Raw genomic sequence first — 14,900 nt, forward strand, 5'->3', positions numbered from 1 at the left:
GCATAACTTAGCATATTTATGAAAATTATTTGGGGATGTTGCATATTCAATACACACAGAATGACAACGACTCTTCATTTGTTTGTTTATTTACTTATTTTTGAGATGGGATCTTGCTATGTTGCCAGGTTGGCCTTGAATTACTAGGTTCAAGTGATCCTCCTGCCTGAGCCTCTAGAGTAGTTGGGACTACAGGCAAGTGTTAAGCACACTCAGCTTCACAACATCTTGTTAATGACTGTGAAGTGTTTTATTTAAGGATTCATAATAATTATTTTAATGGCCTTTTAATGATGGCTATTTAGGTCACCTCAAGTCATTTTCCAAAATGCACAATGCTACCTGTGTCAATATATCCCTAAGAATAATTCTCAGAAATAAAATTTGTAGATCCAAAATAAGAACTGTTGAGGAGGTAAGACTTTCCTTCTGAGGGTTTGATAATTGAGTCTATAACAAATTGACAACGGGCAGATTAAAAGAGAAAAGATATGAAGTTTATTTTGTGCACCAGGGTTTCAGAATAAAAAGTGAACACACAAAAAACCAGTGAGATTTAAGAGCTTGTGTAGCCTCTTTATATGCGGGGAGGGAGAGAGGATACAGGCCATTTAGGGAGAATTAAGTGGTTTTTAGGAAAGATGATAGGGTCCTGTTATATTCTGAGTGCATCTCCTGAAAGTTCATATGCTAGAACTTTTTATATGTTAACCCCCAAAGTCATAAATTAGTGATATTTAATAGTGAAATCAGAGCGGTGGGGTTGTTGGGAGATAGATAGGATTAAATGAACTCATGATTGTGGGGATTCCCATGACTGCATTAGTGACTTGGTAAAAAGAGGAAGCTAGAGACCCAAGCTAGCATGCATGCTTGCTCCCTCTTACCATGTGATGACCCCTTTCACGTTACAGTGGAGCAAGAAGACTCTTATCAGGTGCTGGCGCTAAGCTCCTGAACTTGCCAGCCTCCAGAACTATGAGCTAAATAAATAAAACTTTTTTTTTTTTAATAAACCATCCTGTGCATTGCTAAAGCAACAGAAAACAGACTAAGACAGGCCCTTATAAGAATAGATGATAGATGATGTGTCATGCTGATTTCTAGTCTTGCTTTCTGCTGATAGGAGTTTATTTTTCCTGGTTAATGAAACTCCTGGGATCAATGACTGGGGTGTTGTTCCCTTTGGAGAATCAGGGGAGTTTGGGGAAAGTTCCTCTCTGCATTCGCTGTTCACCAGGTGCTTTCGGATTGAAGCCGCCGTTGGTATTCTAAAGAAGCACATTTTCTAGTGGCATTTCCCCAGATCCTTGAACACCTTCCTAACCTGATGTTTATAGTGAAGCATTATTCATAGTTGTTATGCCAAATCACACTCCCATGAGTGTACTTTACTCACTCATCATTCTCACAAATGCTTAGGAGTCATATTGACAGGAAGATAGGTTTATTCCAAAGCACCTTTCAGGAAGACAGGGGAGAACTTTCTATCTCATAACTCTATTTTGGGGGTCTCAGGGGCTCAGAAAACTTTTATAAGAGGAAGCAAAATGGGACAAAAGACAGGGGATATGCATATGCAGATTTAGTTAAACAGAATTTGTCATTCGAAAACTCCCTGCTGTCTGTCCTTGGCTTGAGGCAGTTTCTATTCTCAGCATGAGGAAATGCAGATTATAGAAAAAAGTTATAGGAAGTTGCCCTTATTTTCAGAGGAAGTTTGTTTCATAAGGAGATGTAAGTCCTTATTTCATGATTGAGTAGCCATTCAATGTAAGTTTTTGATTTTTGTCTCCTTGTTAATTGAGAAACATTACTGCCTTATAGTTTTGTTGTTGTGTTTTTGACACTAAAGATTGAACCTAGGAAACTTTTTACCATTGAGCAACATCCCTGTTCCTTATAGTTTTTATTTGAATCTCTCTTTTTAGTGAGCTTTCTGTGCATGCCATTTTTTAACCCTTTGATTTTTTAAAATATTCTTTTTTATTACAGTATATTGTTATTATTGTTTTAATCTCTTTTTTATTCCAGTTTTTATTAGTGCATTACGAATATACATAATAGTTGTGTTACCCTTGGGATACCCAGTTGAAGTTCAGGTTCTTGATGCCCTGAACAAAGATTTGAGCTAGACACACAGAAGTAACAGAGTACAGATTTTTTTAAAGTGAAGATAGCACTCTAGTAGGTAGACTGGAGGGGGCCAAGTGCAAGAGAGAAGCTCAAGGCCCTGATGTCTGGAAATTAGGGTCTTATTTCCTGGCACAAGGTGTCCTCTTCCCTGAATAGACCTGATTGAAAACCTTACCCCATTTCTCCCATTTTTTGTCTTATGATATCTGATTAGAAAATTTTTCAATTTTCCCCCATTGATTACTTGAGAAAACCTAATTACAATACTGCCCACTTGACTTCCCTTGGTCATTTCAAAATTTGAACTTGTGGCAAGAGTTGTCATGGTGATGTCCTCAGTGGAGGAGTTGTCATGGTAATGGGTTTTGTGATTAACCGGATCAGGACTTCTCTCCTCTCTGGTCCTTCACCAGCTTCTTTTTAATACTCTGCCTCCGCCATCTTGGTGTCCCTGAACCCAACAGTAGGGTTCATTTTGACATCATACATGCATGGAATATAATTTTTTCCACTTCAGTCCTCAGTACCTCCTTCCTCTGCCCCTTCTCCCTGCCCCTGGTTTCCCCTCTTCTACTCCCAGGCTTTTCCCTGCATCTATTTCTGGGTTTTATGAATTTGTTCTTTATAGTAATACAGATGAAATTCACTGAGGCACTTTTACATAAGCACCCTGCATAATTTGATCAACCTCATTTCACTGGGCTTCCCTTTACCACCCCTACGTTACCTACCCCCCCTTCAATCTTGCTTCTTTATTCCTCTGATTCCCTTCCATTTTCATGGTGTCCCCCCCGCCCCCCCCACTCCCGCCCACAACCTGCTTTTATTTTGCTCTAGCTTCCACACATGGGAAAACATTTGCCCTTTGACTTCTGAGTCTGTCTTACTGCACTTAACATGATGTTCTCCAGTTCCACCCATTTCATTCTTCTTTATGGCTGACAAAAACTCCATTGTGTATAGAGACCACATTTCTTTATCTATCCATCTGCTAACAGACATCTGGACTGGTTCCATAACTTTGCTATTGTGAATTATGCTGCTATAAACATTGATGTACCTGCATCTCTAGGGTATGCAGATTGTAATTCTTTGGATAAATACCAAGGAATGGGATAGCTGGGTCAGATGGTGGTTCCATTCTTAGTTTTTGAGGAATCTCCATACTGCTTTCTAGACTATAAAATCATTTGCAGTTCCACCAACACTGTATGAGTGTATTTCCCCCCTACATCCTTGCCAGTCTTTATTATTTTTTGTATTTTCTGTGATTGCCATTCTGACTACAGTGGGGTGAAATATCAATGTGACTTTGATTTACATTTCCCAGATTTCTGGGAAAACTGAACATTTTTTCATGTATTTGTTGTCCATATGCATTTCTTCTTTTAAGAAATGTCTGTTTAGCTCTTTTGCTCATTTCCTGATTGGGCTGGGTTTTAGGAGTATTAAGTTTTATGAGTTCTTTATATATTCTGAATATTAACCCCCTAATCCGGAGTAGGTGGCAAAGATTTTCTCCCATTCTGTAGTCTCTGTCTTCATGCTCTTTATCATTTCCTTTATTTTGCAGATGCTTTTTAATTTAATTTGATGCTATTCCATGTATAAATTACTGTCTTTTTTTTCTTGAGCTTTTCAGGTCTTTTAAGAAAGTCAGTGCCTACACCAATATGTTGGAGTGTTTAGTCTATGTTTTCTTCTACCAGTTGCAAAGTTTCTGGTCTAATTCCTAGGTCTTTGGTCTATGTTGAGTTGACTTTAGTGCAGGATGAGAGAGGGATCACACTTCACTATTTTACATATGGCTTTTTAATGGATCACACTTCACTATTTTACATATGGCCCATTGTCGTTTGTTAAAATGGCTATCTTTTCTCCAACATATTTTTTGGCACCTTTGTAAAGTATCACATGACTGTATCTATGTGGGTTTGTCTCTGCTTCTTCTGTTCTGTTCCATTGGTCTTCAGGCCTGTCTTGGCGTGAAAACACCAATAACATGGTGTTTTGTTATTATAGCTCTGTAGTATAGTTTGAGGTCTAGTATTGTGATGCCTCCTGCATCTTCTTCCTAAGGATTGCTTTGGCAATTCTGGGTCTCTTATTCCGCCAAATGAATTTTAGGATTTTTTCCTAGTCTGTAAAGTATGTCATTGGTACTTTGATGGGGATTGCATTGACTCTTTTTAATGCTTTTGGTAATATGGCCATTTTGACAATATTAATTCTGCCTATCCAAGAACATGGGAGACCTTTCTATCTTCTAAGATTTTCTTCAATTTTCTTTCTTCAGTGTTCTGTAGTTTTTATTGTAGAGGTCTCTCACCTTCTTGGTTAGATTTATTCCCAAGTATTTTAGTTTATTTTTTTAAGGTTATTGGGAACAGGACAGTTTTTCTGATTTCTTTCTCAGCAAATTCATTACTGGATTATAGGAAAGCAAATGATTCATGCATTTTGATCTGACATAGTGATACCTTACTGAATTTGTTTATCAACTCTAGAAGTTTTCTGGTGGAGTTCATTGCGTCTTCTAGATATAGGATCAAGTCATATGTGAATAGAGATAATTCAACATCTTCTTTTCCTATTTGTATCCCTTTCATTCCTTCTCTTGCCTGATTATTTTGGCTACAGATTCAAGAACTGTGTTGAAGAGGGATAGTGAGAGTAGACATCTTTGCCTTGTTCCTGATTTGAGAAAAAATGTTTTTAGTTACTGGGAATCCAACATGATGTTGGCTTTGAGTTTGTTATATGTAATTTTTATAATGTTGAGGTAATTTCCTTTTATCACTAACTTCTCTAGTGTTTTTAATATGTACAGGTATTGGATATCATCAAATGCTTTTTTCTCATCTATGGAGATGATAATGTACCTCTTGTTTTAACTCTATTTATGTGGTGAGTTACATTTATTAATTTAATGTATTTGACCAATCTCACATCCCTGAGATTAAACCCACTCAATCATGGTGTACTATTTTCTTGATAGTGTTTTTGAATGCAGTTTGCTAATATTTTATTAAATACTTTTGCATCTATTTTTCACCAGGGACATTGGCCTATAGTTTTCTTGGTGTGTCTTTGGTTTTCATATCAGTGTGATACTGGCTTCATAGATTAGATTGAGGAGTATCCCTTCCCTTTCTATTTCATGGAATAATTTAAGGAAGATTGGCATTATTTCTTCTTTGTTTAGTGGGATTTGGCTGAGAATCCATCTGGTCCAGGGATTTTCTCAGTTGGAGGTCTTTTTATTGCTACTTCAATCTCCTTGCTTGATGTTGGTTTGTTTACATTTTTATATTCCATGGGTGAATTTGGGTAGATCATAGAAATTTGTCAATGTTTTTAGGTTTTCCTGTTTATTGAAGTATAAACTTTCAAAATAGTTTCTCATGATCCTCTGAATTTCAGATGTATCTGTGGTGATATCTCCCTTTTCATCTCCAATTTTGATGATTTGGGTCTTCTCTCCCTTTTTTGATTAGTTTGGCTAAGGGTACATCAATCTTGCTTATCATATCAAAGAGCCAACTCTGTTGCTTTCATCCTTTGAATTGCATTTGTTCTCAATTTAATTAATTTTGTCTCTGATATTAACTATTTCCTGCCCTCTACTGATTTTTGAACTCATTTGTTCTTCCTTTATTAGGGCCTAGAGATATAATATTAAACTATTTATTTGAGATTTTTTTACATACATGACAATAGTGGAATGCATTACATTCATAATTATCCATTCACAGCACGATTTTTCGTAACTCTGTATATAATGTATGTTCACACCAAATTATGCCATTATATATGAACTTTCTTTTTTGGCATTACAATTCTTAATACACCTTTATACCACAATTTATCATATCTCTGTTTGTATATAATGTATGTTGACACCAAATTCACATCTTCATACATGTATTTTGTATAATGATGACCATCACCTTCCACCATCCTTGTTTTTTTTTTTTTTAATGTAGACCCTCAATTCTATGATCTTTCCTCTTAGAACTGCCTTCATACTATTCAGTTTTTGGTATGTTGTTTCTCTGTTCTCATTTGTTTCTAGGAATTTTTTTTTATTTCTCCTTTGATTTTGTCTATGACTCACTCCTCTTTCAAAATATATTATTTAATCTCCAGGTATTAAATGATTTATTTTTATCTTGTTAATGATTTCTAGTTTCATACCATAATGATCTAATAAAATGCAAGAAATTATCTCAATTTTTTTTTTGTAACTGCTAAGACTTGCTTTTTGTCCTAAAATATGGTCTATTTTAGGGATGGTGAGATTCACTGTGGTATACATGCTCTTTGTCTATTTAGGAAGGTTTTTTTTTTTTTTTTGTAACTGCTAAGACTTGCTTTTTGTCCTAAATTGTGGTCTATTTAGTTTCAGGTTCAGCTGAGAGGAAAGTGAATTCAGTTATTGATGGGTAGAATATTCTATAGATGTTTGTTAGATCCATTTTATTAATAGCATTGTTTGGTTCTGAAGAATCTTGGTTTACATCTGGATGACCTATCTATTGGTAAGAGAGATGTTTTGAAATCATCCAGAAATATTAAATTATGGTCTATTTGATTCTTTACATTTAGTAGGGTTTTTTTTTAAATGTGAGTAGATGCATCAAGGCCATTTTGATTTATTTATGATGTTTTATCCAGACTTTATTCTCCTTTAATTAACTATTCTTCTAGTGAGGTTCAGCCATATGCTGGCTTTGATATTCACCTTTCATTTCTTCTGTATGAAATATTTCACTTGGTGTACTTTGTAGTGCAGGCTTAGTGGTTACGACTGCTTTTAGTTTCTGTTTGTCATGAAAATTTTTTACTCCTGCTTTGATTCTGAAGGGTGGTTTTTCTGGATATGGTAATCTTGGTTGAAAATTGTTATCTTTTAATGCTTTATATATTTTATTCCAAACCCTCTTGCCTTTTAGGTTCTGGGTTGAAAAATCAGTACAAATTATAATTGGCTTAACTCTAAAGGTGACTTCTTCTTTTTCTCTTCTGGCTTTCAGAACTCTATCCTTGTTCTGCATAATAGGCCTTTCAGTTATAATGTGTCTTAGAGACAGTCCTTTTTGATCTTGTTTATTTGGAGTTCTAATTTTCTGTTGTATTTGGTTTTCCACTCATTCCTGAGGTTTAATTTTTTTTTTATTTCATTGAGAAGATTGTACATTTTTATTTGAATTTCTGTTCCTTTGTGGATGCTAATGATTCTTAGATTTGGTCTCTCAATGTTATCACAGATTTCTTGAATATTCTGATCTCAACATTTTTTCTCCATCATTGACTCCACTTTCAAAGTTACATATTTTGCCTTCAAGGTTTGAGAATCTGTCTTCAAAGTGGTCTTGTCTATTAGTGATTTTTTTCAACTGAATTTTTTATTTTCAGGATTTGTGTTTGGTCCTTTTTCAGAATCTCTATTTCTTTGTTGAAATGTTCTTTCACTTTCTGTATGTTCTATCTTAATTCCTTCCTTAGATCTCATTTATTTTCATTGAACATTTTAATTATCAACTTTCTAAATTCTTTTTCTGGCATTTCCTCTATTCTGAGGTGTCTTTGGGATCAGTTATGTCATGAGGTACTTGGGATAGCTTGTTATCTTCATTTTTCATATTGTTAGTATTTATACCCATCTTCTGGGATAATTCTTTCTTCTACTTTTATGTGAGGGATTTTTTAGTGAGCTGGTTTTTCTTTACTGTGTGTCCTGGGTTGGCTAAATTTCAGTATTTTCACTCATTTTGAACTTGCTACTATGTTCTGTCTCTAACATCACATTGAGATGAGATACTGGTGCCCAGTAATTATAGCCACTTCAGAGCAATGCCTTCTACTAATACATTTTTTAAAAATACTAATAATGTTCTTCTGCAACCCACTAAACTATTGTTCTTGGTCAGTTTTTTTTTTTTGGGGGGGAGTACTAGGGATTGAACTCAGGGACACTAAACCATTGAGCCTCAGCCCTATTTTATATTTTATTTAGAGACAGGGTCTCACTGAATTGCTTAGCACCTTGCTTTTGCTGAGGCTGGCTTAGAACTCATGATCCTCCTGCCTCAGCCTCTGGAGCCACTGGGATTACAGGCATGCACCACCGCGCCTGGTCTTGGTCAGGTTTTTGAAGTAGATTTTTTTCTTTGTGTTTACCATTTGTTTATTCTCAACTCTGATCCAAAGGAGTCAAACTTGTTTTGGGAGTCTCTATATAGAGTTTCACTGCAGGCTTTTACTTTCCCCCTTTGTATGAGTCTCAGACCTTATTCGGATGGTTCAAATTCCAAACAGCAGAGCAAATGGGAAGTGCCTCTCCCCTCTACTTTGCCCTCTTGCCAAATCTTGAAAGCATTATTCATTTCCTGGTTTTTATGATGTCCATGGTTTTCCCTGTGGATCTTCCAGCCCAAGCAGACTAGAGAGACTCGGGCTTCCTGAGCCAAAGAAGGGCAGCCTAGACATGGATCCAAAGAACCTGACTTATTTTATTCTTAGTATTTTGTGGTTTCTCCTAGTAAATATGTCAGCCTTTCCTTATGTAATAGTAAAAAGGTTTTGGAGCACTTTTCACTGACTTTCGCAGTGGTATTTTTGTTATACAAAAGAAATGGGTTTAGGTAGTCTAGTTTCTCAATCTCTCTTGTGTGGATTTGGGATTTTGTAACATGTTTTACCATTCTCCATTTTTAGATGATAAACAAGAGTCTCCTATTTTTTGCAAAATTTTTTTGGATTCATATTTATCTTTTTATCTGTCCAGAAATATTTTTAAGTATGTACTAGGGTCAGAATGTAACCTACTTTTTTTCCCAATAGCTACATAGTTGGTTTATTTATTTATTTATTTTTTATTTAGAGACAGGGTCTCACAAAACTGCTTATGGCCTCACATTTAGTGTAAATTGCTAAGGCTGGCCTTGAACTCATAATCCTCCTGCCTCAGCCTCCTGCGTTGTTGTGATCATAGTCATGTGCCACAACACCTGCCTTTACATATTTGTTCTTATTCCATTTATTTCATAAAACATTCCCTTGATGAAATGATAACTTTATAACACCATGATATTATGATATAAGAAGTATGTATTTGGTCTTTGTCCTTGGTTTCTAACCATACAGCTTCTTTTTTTTAATTTTATTTTTAAAAACTTCTTGGTACTGAAAATTGAACCCAGGGCTTCATGGATGTTAGCCAAGCATTCCACTACTGAACTACACTTGCAGCCCTTCACAAGAGCTTCTGAAACACTAGGGATTACCTGAATAATGGGAACATTTTTTGTTTATTTAATCTTCTTTCTCTCTCTCTTCACTTTTCATTGATTCTGTTTAGTGATACATAATGTTGGGATTCATTTGGACATAATTATTTTTTTTCAAGTTGGACATAATTATAAAGGCACAGAATATAGTTTGCTCTAAGTTAGTCCCAAGTATTTCCTCTTTCCCATCCCTCCTCCCTCCCCCTGTTCCCATCCTTCTACTCTAATGACCTTTCTGCTATTTAATTTTAGTTTTTTGTCTGTCTTTTGCTTTTTTTTTTTTTTTAGTTAATGTCTTGTGAATATGCGTGATGGTGAGATTCACTGGGGTATACATGCTCTTTGTCCTTGGTTACCGGCATGGACATCCTAAGAGCTCTGGAATTCCCTGAGGAATAATAATAAGATGGTCCTTGGCTGAGTGGAACTTAGGTGTGTTCAGAATGGGAGATGGTTGCTAGGAAGATCAACCATGTAATCAGGAGGTCAGAACTTCAGCCCCACTCTGGACACTGGGGAAGGAAGAGGAAGTAAAAATGGAATTGATCACCAATGGCTAATGAATTTAATCAATTACGCACCCATTTTGTTTGACCATCAACTTTAGAAAACTTCCAATTGTCAATTTTTTCTCTGCCTATTTGAGACAAATCTTCTATGGCAGTATTGTAAATGTCTTAGAATTACTTTAATTTGATCTAACCATTTTGCTTTATAATTCTAGAATTCTCCTTTTATCTTTTTTAGTTACTGTCTTCTGTTTTCTCTATCCTCATTATTTTGAAAAAAATTCATATTTAATATCCTGAGATTTATTTCCTTTTTTTTCTTTTAAGTATAGGCAGAGCTGGGTGCAGATGGCATATACCTGTAATCCCAGCAATTTAGGAGTCTGAAGCAGGAGGATTGTGAGTTTGCAGATGGCCTCAGCCACTTAGTCAGACCCTGTCTCAAAATAAAAAATCAGAATGGTTGGTGATACAGCTCAGTGAAAGAGTGCCCCTGGTTTTATCCTCAGTACCAAAAATAAAAGTTATAAACACATCTAGACTTTTCCTAGTTTTGTTATGAATTACCAGTTTTGTAACAATCAGAGAATATTTATAATATATCTACTTTTGGGAATATTTTTAAATTTCTTTTGTGAAACAACAGATCATCAGTTTCTGTTCTGAATGCTTAGATAGTAGGTTGAAGTCCATTTAAAAAATAATGTCTTTAAGAAAGAGTTGCTAGAAATATACACTAATTTCATTCATGATTTAAAATGTCAAGCCTGATGATTGACTAATAGTTTTGTTTGGAAAACAACTGAAGTATTTCTTTTATTTCCCTAAATAATAGACAAACTAATTATGAAGTTTCTCTTTCTTTTAAGCCAGGGGAACTCCCCACTCGTGTGGCCATCTCTATGGAGCTATTAGTCTGAGGTCCAGAAAATAGCTTCTCTGAGCACATACCTGGTACATCTATGCTCATAGGCCATGTTTTTTTGTTTTGCATCTCTCTGCAAAGATTAATAGTGCAAGATTAATAGGCTGAGTATCGCAAATATTAAAACATTTAAAAATTAAGAATGGCCATGAAGAATCTGAAATGGAAGAATAGCAAAGTAAAACTAGATCCATTAATAATTAAAATATATCTTAGAATAATTAAAAATAGCATTGTATAGGTGTATGCCTGGACAAAGAGACAATAGAACACCATAGAAAATTCATCCAGTGATGGATTCATGCAGGAAGTTCTATTGGAAATATCATTTCAAGTCTGGGTGTGTGTGTGGAGGGGGGATGGCAGATGAATTATTCAAATAATAACTAATAATGTTGAAATAAGGAAGTAATCATTTGGATGAAATACAGTTTGTTCATTCTTCTATATCTTATGTCTTACTAGCTAATTGTACACAGATAAGTATGTCAAAGCTTTAAGAGAAAAAGCTTCTTTTCTGAAATGAATGTTCTTTTTTCTGGTTTTCAGGAGAAAGTTCTGCCATTAATGCACCCAGGTGAGAACTTCCCAGTCAAAATTGGAACTCTGCAGTGCTCTCTGGATCGCAATTTGGAATACCTATGAGTTCTCTGTTTATAATAGAGACCGAGGCTAATGGATCATGTGGTGTCTTCCTTTTAATACTCTTGTCTCTTAATACTTCATTACATTAATGCTATCAGAGCTCTGTCTTAGGGTGATCCACATGACTCCAGGTATTAAGTTATTTAGGATTAAATATATTTTAACTAATGTACTAACTTAGATTTAATGATTATCGAGTAAATATATGCATGAGTAAGTTATCATTAGATAACTAGAGGGGTAAAAATATTATTATTAACTATGATTATGATTATTATCATTTAGCAAGACTGGGGATTGAATCCAGAGCCTTGAGCAACAGACAAACTAATTATAAAGTTTCTATTCCTTTGAAGCCAGAAGAGCTCCTATACCCATCCACGTGCCATCTACATGGAGTTATTAGTCAGAAATCCAGAAAATTGCTCCTCTGATACATGCCTGGTAGGCAGGTGCTCTACCACTGAGCTACATCCCCAGCCCCTAGAGGGGTGAAAATATGCATAGACAAGTGTCCTATGTCCTCAAGAGAGATAATATAGGAGATGTCAGATATGCACAGAGAACAAGAAAGACAGAGATAAAGTAATGAGAAAGATGCTGGTTAAGTTCTGTGAGAGTTTATAAGAGTTTATTGGTAGCTTGGTCAATTTCCTGACCTGTGGTCACTCAACCTTTGTCCTCTGAACCTGTGAAGCTAGGTCCTCTGTTAGGACCTAAAAAGATAGATATGGGGAGAAAAGAAAACAAATATGAGGAAGAGAAAGTTGTCACCAAGTAATAGCCAATAGTCTGTGTAATGGGCCATTTGGTCACCTGAGGCGGGGGGTGTCCTGCACCTGGCTTCTACTCACGCTCTCCCCAGCCTCTTCCCTCTCTATTCTCTCTCTCCCCAGGGACTACCACATAGATAGTTCACTTTCTCACAGAGGTGCTGCCAGCCCTAATCCTCAAGGGTTCACCCACCCCAGCCCATTCCCGGACACGGAGGATCTGCAGCCAGAGTATGTCAATGGTGAGTCCCCACTGGGAGGGGATCTAGCACTGGGACAGGGAGGGAAGCAGAAGAGACAACCAGGCGGTCTTGCCTCTCCTACCTCGGGAGGCCCAGTCACTCCAAGAAATCAATGAGTCCCTCAGAGCCACGTTGGGGGTACGGTCATAGAGCAGGAGACTGGGGAGGTGTGGCTGATGCTTGTACTTAACTGTGAACATCAGGGAACGCTTGTCTTCTTCCTGCAGTGAGCCCTGGAGATGAGGATGTGGTTTATTCCCAGATCTATAGCAGCCAGCAGCCAGAAGGCTCAGGTAAGAAAATTCAGTGATTCCTGTCAGGTGGATCTTCCTTGAAAATGTGCATTTTGTGCACAACAGGCTGCAAGATATCACTAACCCTTGGAATGAACCAGGAAGGATCAGGAGGTACCTGGAGGCAGCTTCTTGTGGACAAACTGAACTAAAGAAAAAAAAAAAGCAGAAGATCCAATAATTCTTCATTTGGATAGGACTAGACAGTTAAGGAGTATCCAGGATATAAGAAAGAGAGAAGAAAAACAGAGAAGAGTTAGAATTTCTAAAACTATCATATCCAAAGTCCAGGAAGAATTCCCTCGGTTGGAATGGGTCATTGCAAAACCTTTTTTTTTTTTAGTTTATGTTTTTAATTGGTGTATTATAATCATACATAAAAGTGGGATTGAAAATGCCATATCTGTACATGCACATAGCATAATTTGGTTTATCTCATGCCCCATTATTTTCTCTTCCCCTCCCCTCCTTCTTCCCCATCTGTTGATCTGCTCTATTCATCTCCTATTTTTAATATTATCATCATTATTATTTACCATTATTTTAAGTGATGTATCTTAATCACACACAAAGGCAGGATTTCTTGTGGCCTATTCATGCGTAGACACAACATGATTTGGTAGATTTTGTCCCTCAGTATCTCCCAGGCTGGTAAATTGATGGAGATGGAGAACATCATGCAAAGTGAAATAAGCTGTGCCTCTCTTTAAGTGCCTGAAGACTTGGGATGACTCCACGAATCACCTGATCTAGACAATTGTCACTTGGACACATAGCTTTGCAGGAACCAAGATGACAGTTCTGTGGCAGTGCAGAGTTCTGTCCTTCCAGCTGTTGCTCTGAACCTGCCCTTTCTTCTGTGCTTTTAGCTGTCTCTGATAGAGCCAGTGGCTATTGGTAGCTTGGTCAATTTCCTGACCTGTGGTCACTCAGCCTTTGTCCTCTGAACCTGTGAAGCTATGTCCTCTGTTAGTGTGGACTAAAGTAGTGCCTCTGTTGTTTCCTTCTGGGACCAGCCCAGCAGAATAGACAAAGTACACTCGTGTCTACTGGGTGTTCATCTTCCAAGCTCTTGAGGTGTCTGTCAATCTGCAGTTAAGGAGAAGGAGGAGATTCAGTCCTCCTATACACTTTGAAAGAAGGGGGAAAGAGGCAGACAGCAGTTAGCAGACCCTGCAGCCAGACTCCAACTGCTGGGTGACTCAGATCTGTCATCTTTAAATGTGCGTTTAATTTCCTTCTATATGGTAAGATGAACCACCCATGGTGGATTATCTAAAAAACATAGAGGAATGACAGAAAAATGAGCCCTGGAAGGATATTGTAATGGTCAGAGAAGCCAAAAGAAAAAAACAAATCATGAGGATAATAGCTCACAGGAAGTTGCATCAGAGAGAGGGAGAGATTTGTTAGTAAGTGTTGGTGGGGGATGTGGGGCATGAGTCTTACAGGGGCTCAGAGTGAGCAAATTTAATGGATGTATTTTACGGAACAGGAAGGGTTGGACTTCCATCCATGAAATGTAGCAGTTCTATGCCCTGCCACACACAGTCTAGGCCAAAGATACAAGCAGAAACCCAAGTATTCAGTACCATTTTTTTTTGCCTCCACAGCAAACATCAGGACATCTCTGGAGAATAAGGTAAGCTAGAGCCTTTGGCAGTCCCTGCCTCTGGACTTTCCTCACCTTATTCCTTCTCTTATGCTTGTATGTCCCACTGTTTTGTGTCTCTCCCAGGATTTCCGAGTCATCTACTCCTCTGTGAAGAAGTCATAAAACTTGGCAGAATCAAGAGCAGATGGACTGCAAAGATAGAGCCTCACTATGGATTTTATTAGCCTCTATGCAAACGCTCAAGGCTGACCCCCTGTCACAGCAAGAATTTGCCCCAGGGACTCTAGGCAAGCCACCTCATGTCATGATTTTTATTCCCATCAACTTCCTTCCCCAATATTTTCTTTTATTCATTAAATATTTCTTGAACTGCTACTACATCCCAGGTACTGTGAAGTAAATGATCTCTAGATCTTAAATTATTAATGTGAAGACTTGAGGAAGGAAGAATGAATATGAGAGACAAGGCC

At 37.1% G+C, this 14,900-nt stretch overlaps 1 protein-coding gene across 1 annotated transcript in view; it reads left to right on the forward strand.

Moving 5' to 3' along the window:
* The window catches only part of LOC143388987 (Fc receptor-like protein 2), a 28,733-nt gene extending 14,141 nt beyond the window's left edge, over positions 1 to 14,592 (forward strand). The window contains 5 exon segments of the mRNA XM_076842367.1: positions 11,412 to 11,439; positions 12,437 to 12,522; positions 12,750 to 12,815; positions 14,429 to 14,457; positions 14,554 to 14,592. Of these exon segments, the coding sequence (XP_076698482.1) occupies positions 11,412 to 11,439; positions 12,437 to 12,522; positions 12,750 to 12,815; positions 14,429 to 14,457; positions 14,554 to 14,592 (248 nt within the window).
* The last annotated feature ends 308 nt before the right edge of the window (positions 14,593 to 14,900 follow it).

This window comes from Callospermophilus lateralis, unplaced genomic scaffold (genome assembly GCF_048772815.1).
Source record: "Callospermophilus lateralis isolate mCalLat2 unplaced genomic scaffold, mCalLat2.hap1 Scaffold_43, whole genome shotgun sequence".
Lineage (NCBI taxonomy): Eukaryota > Metazoa > Chordata > Mammalia > Rodentia > Sciuridae > Callospermophilus > Callospermophilus lateralis.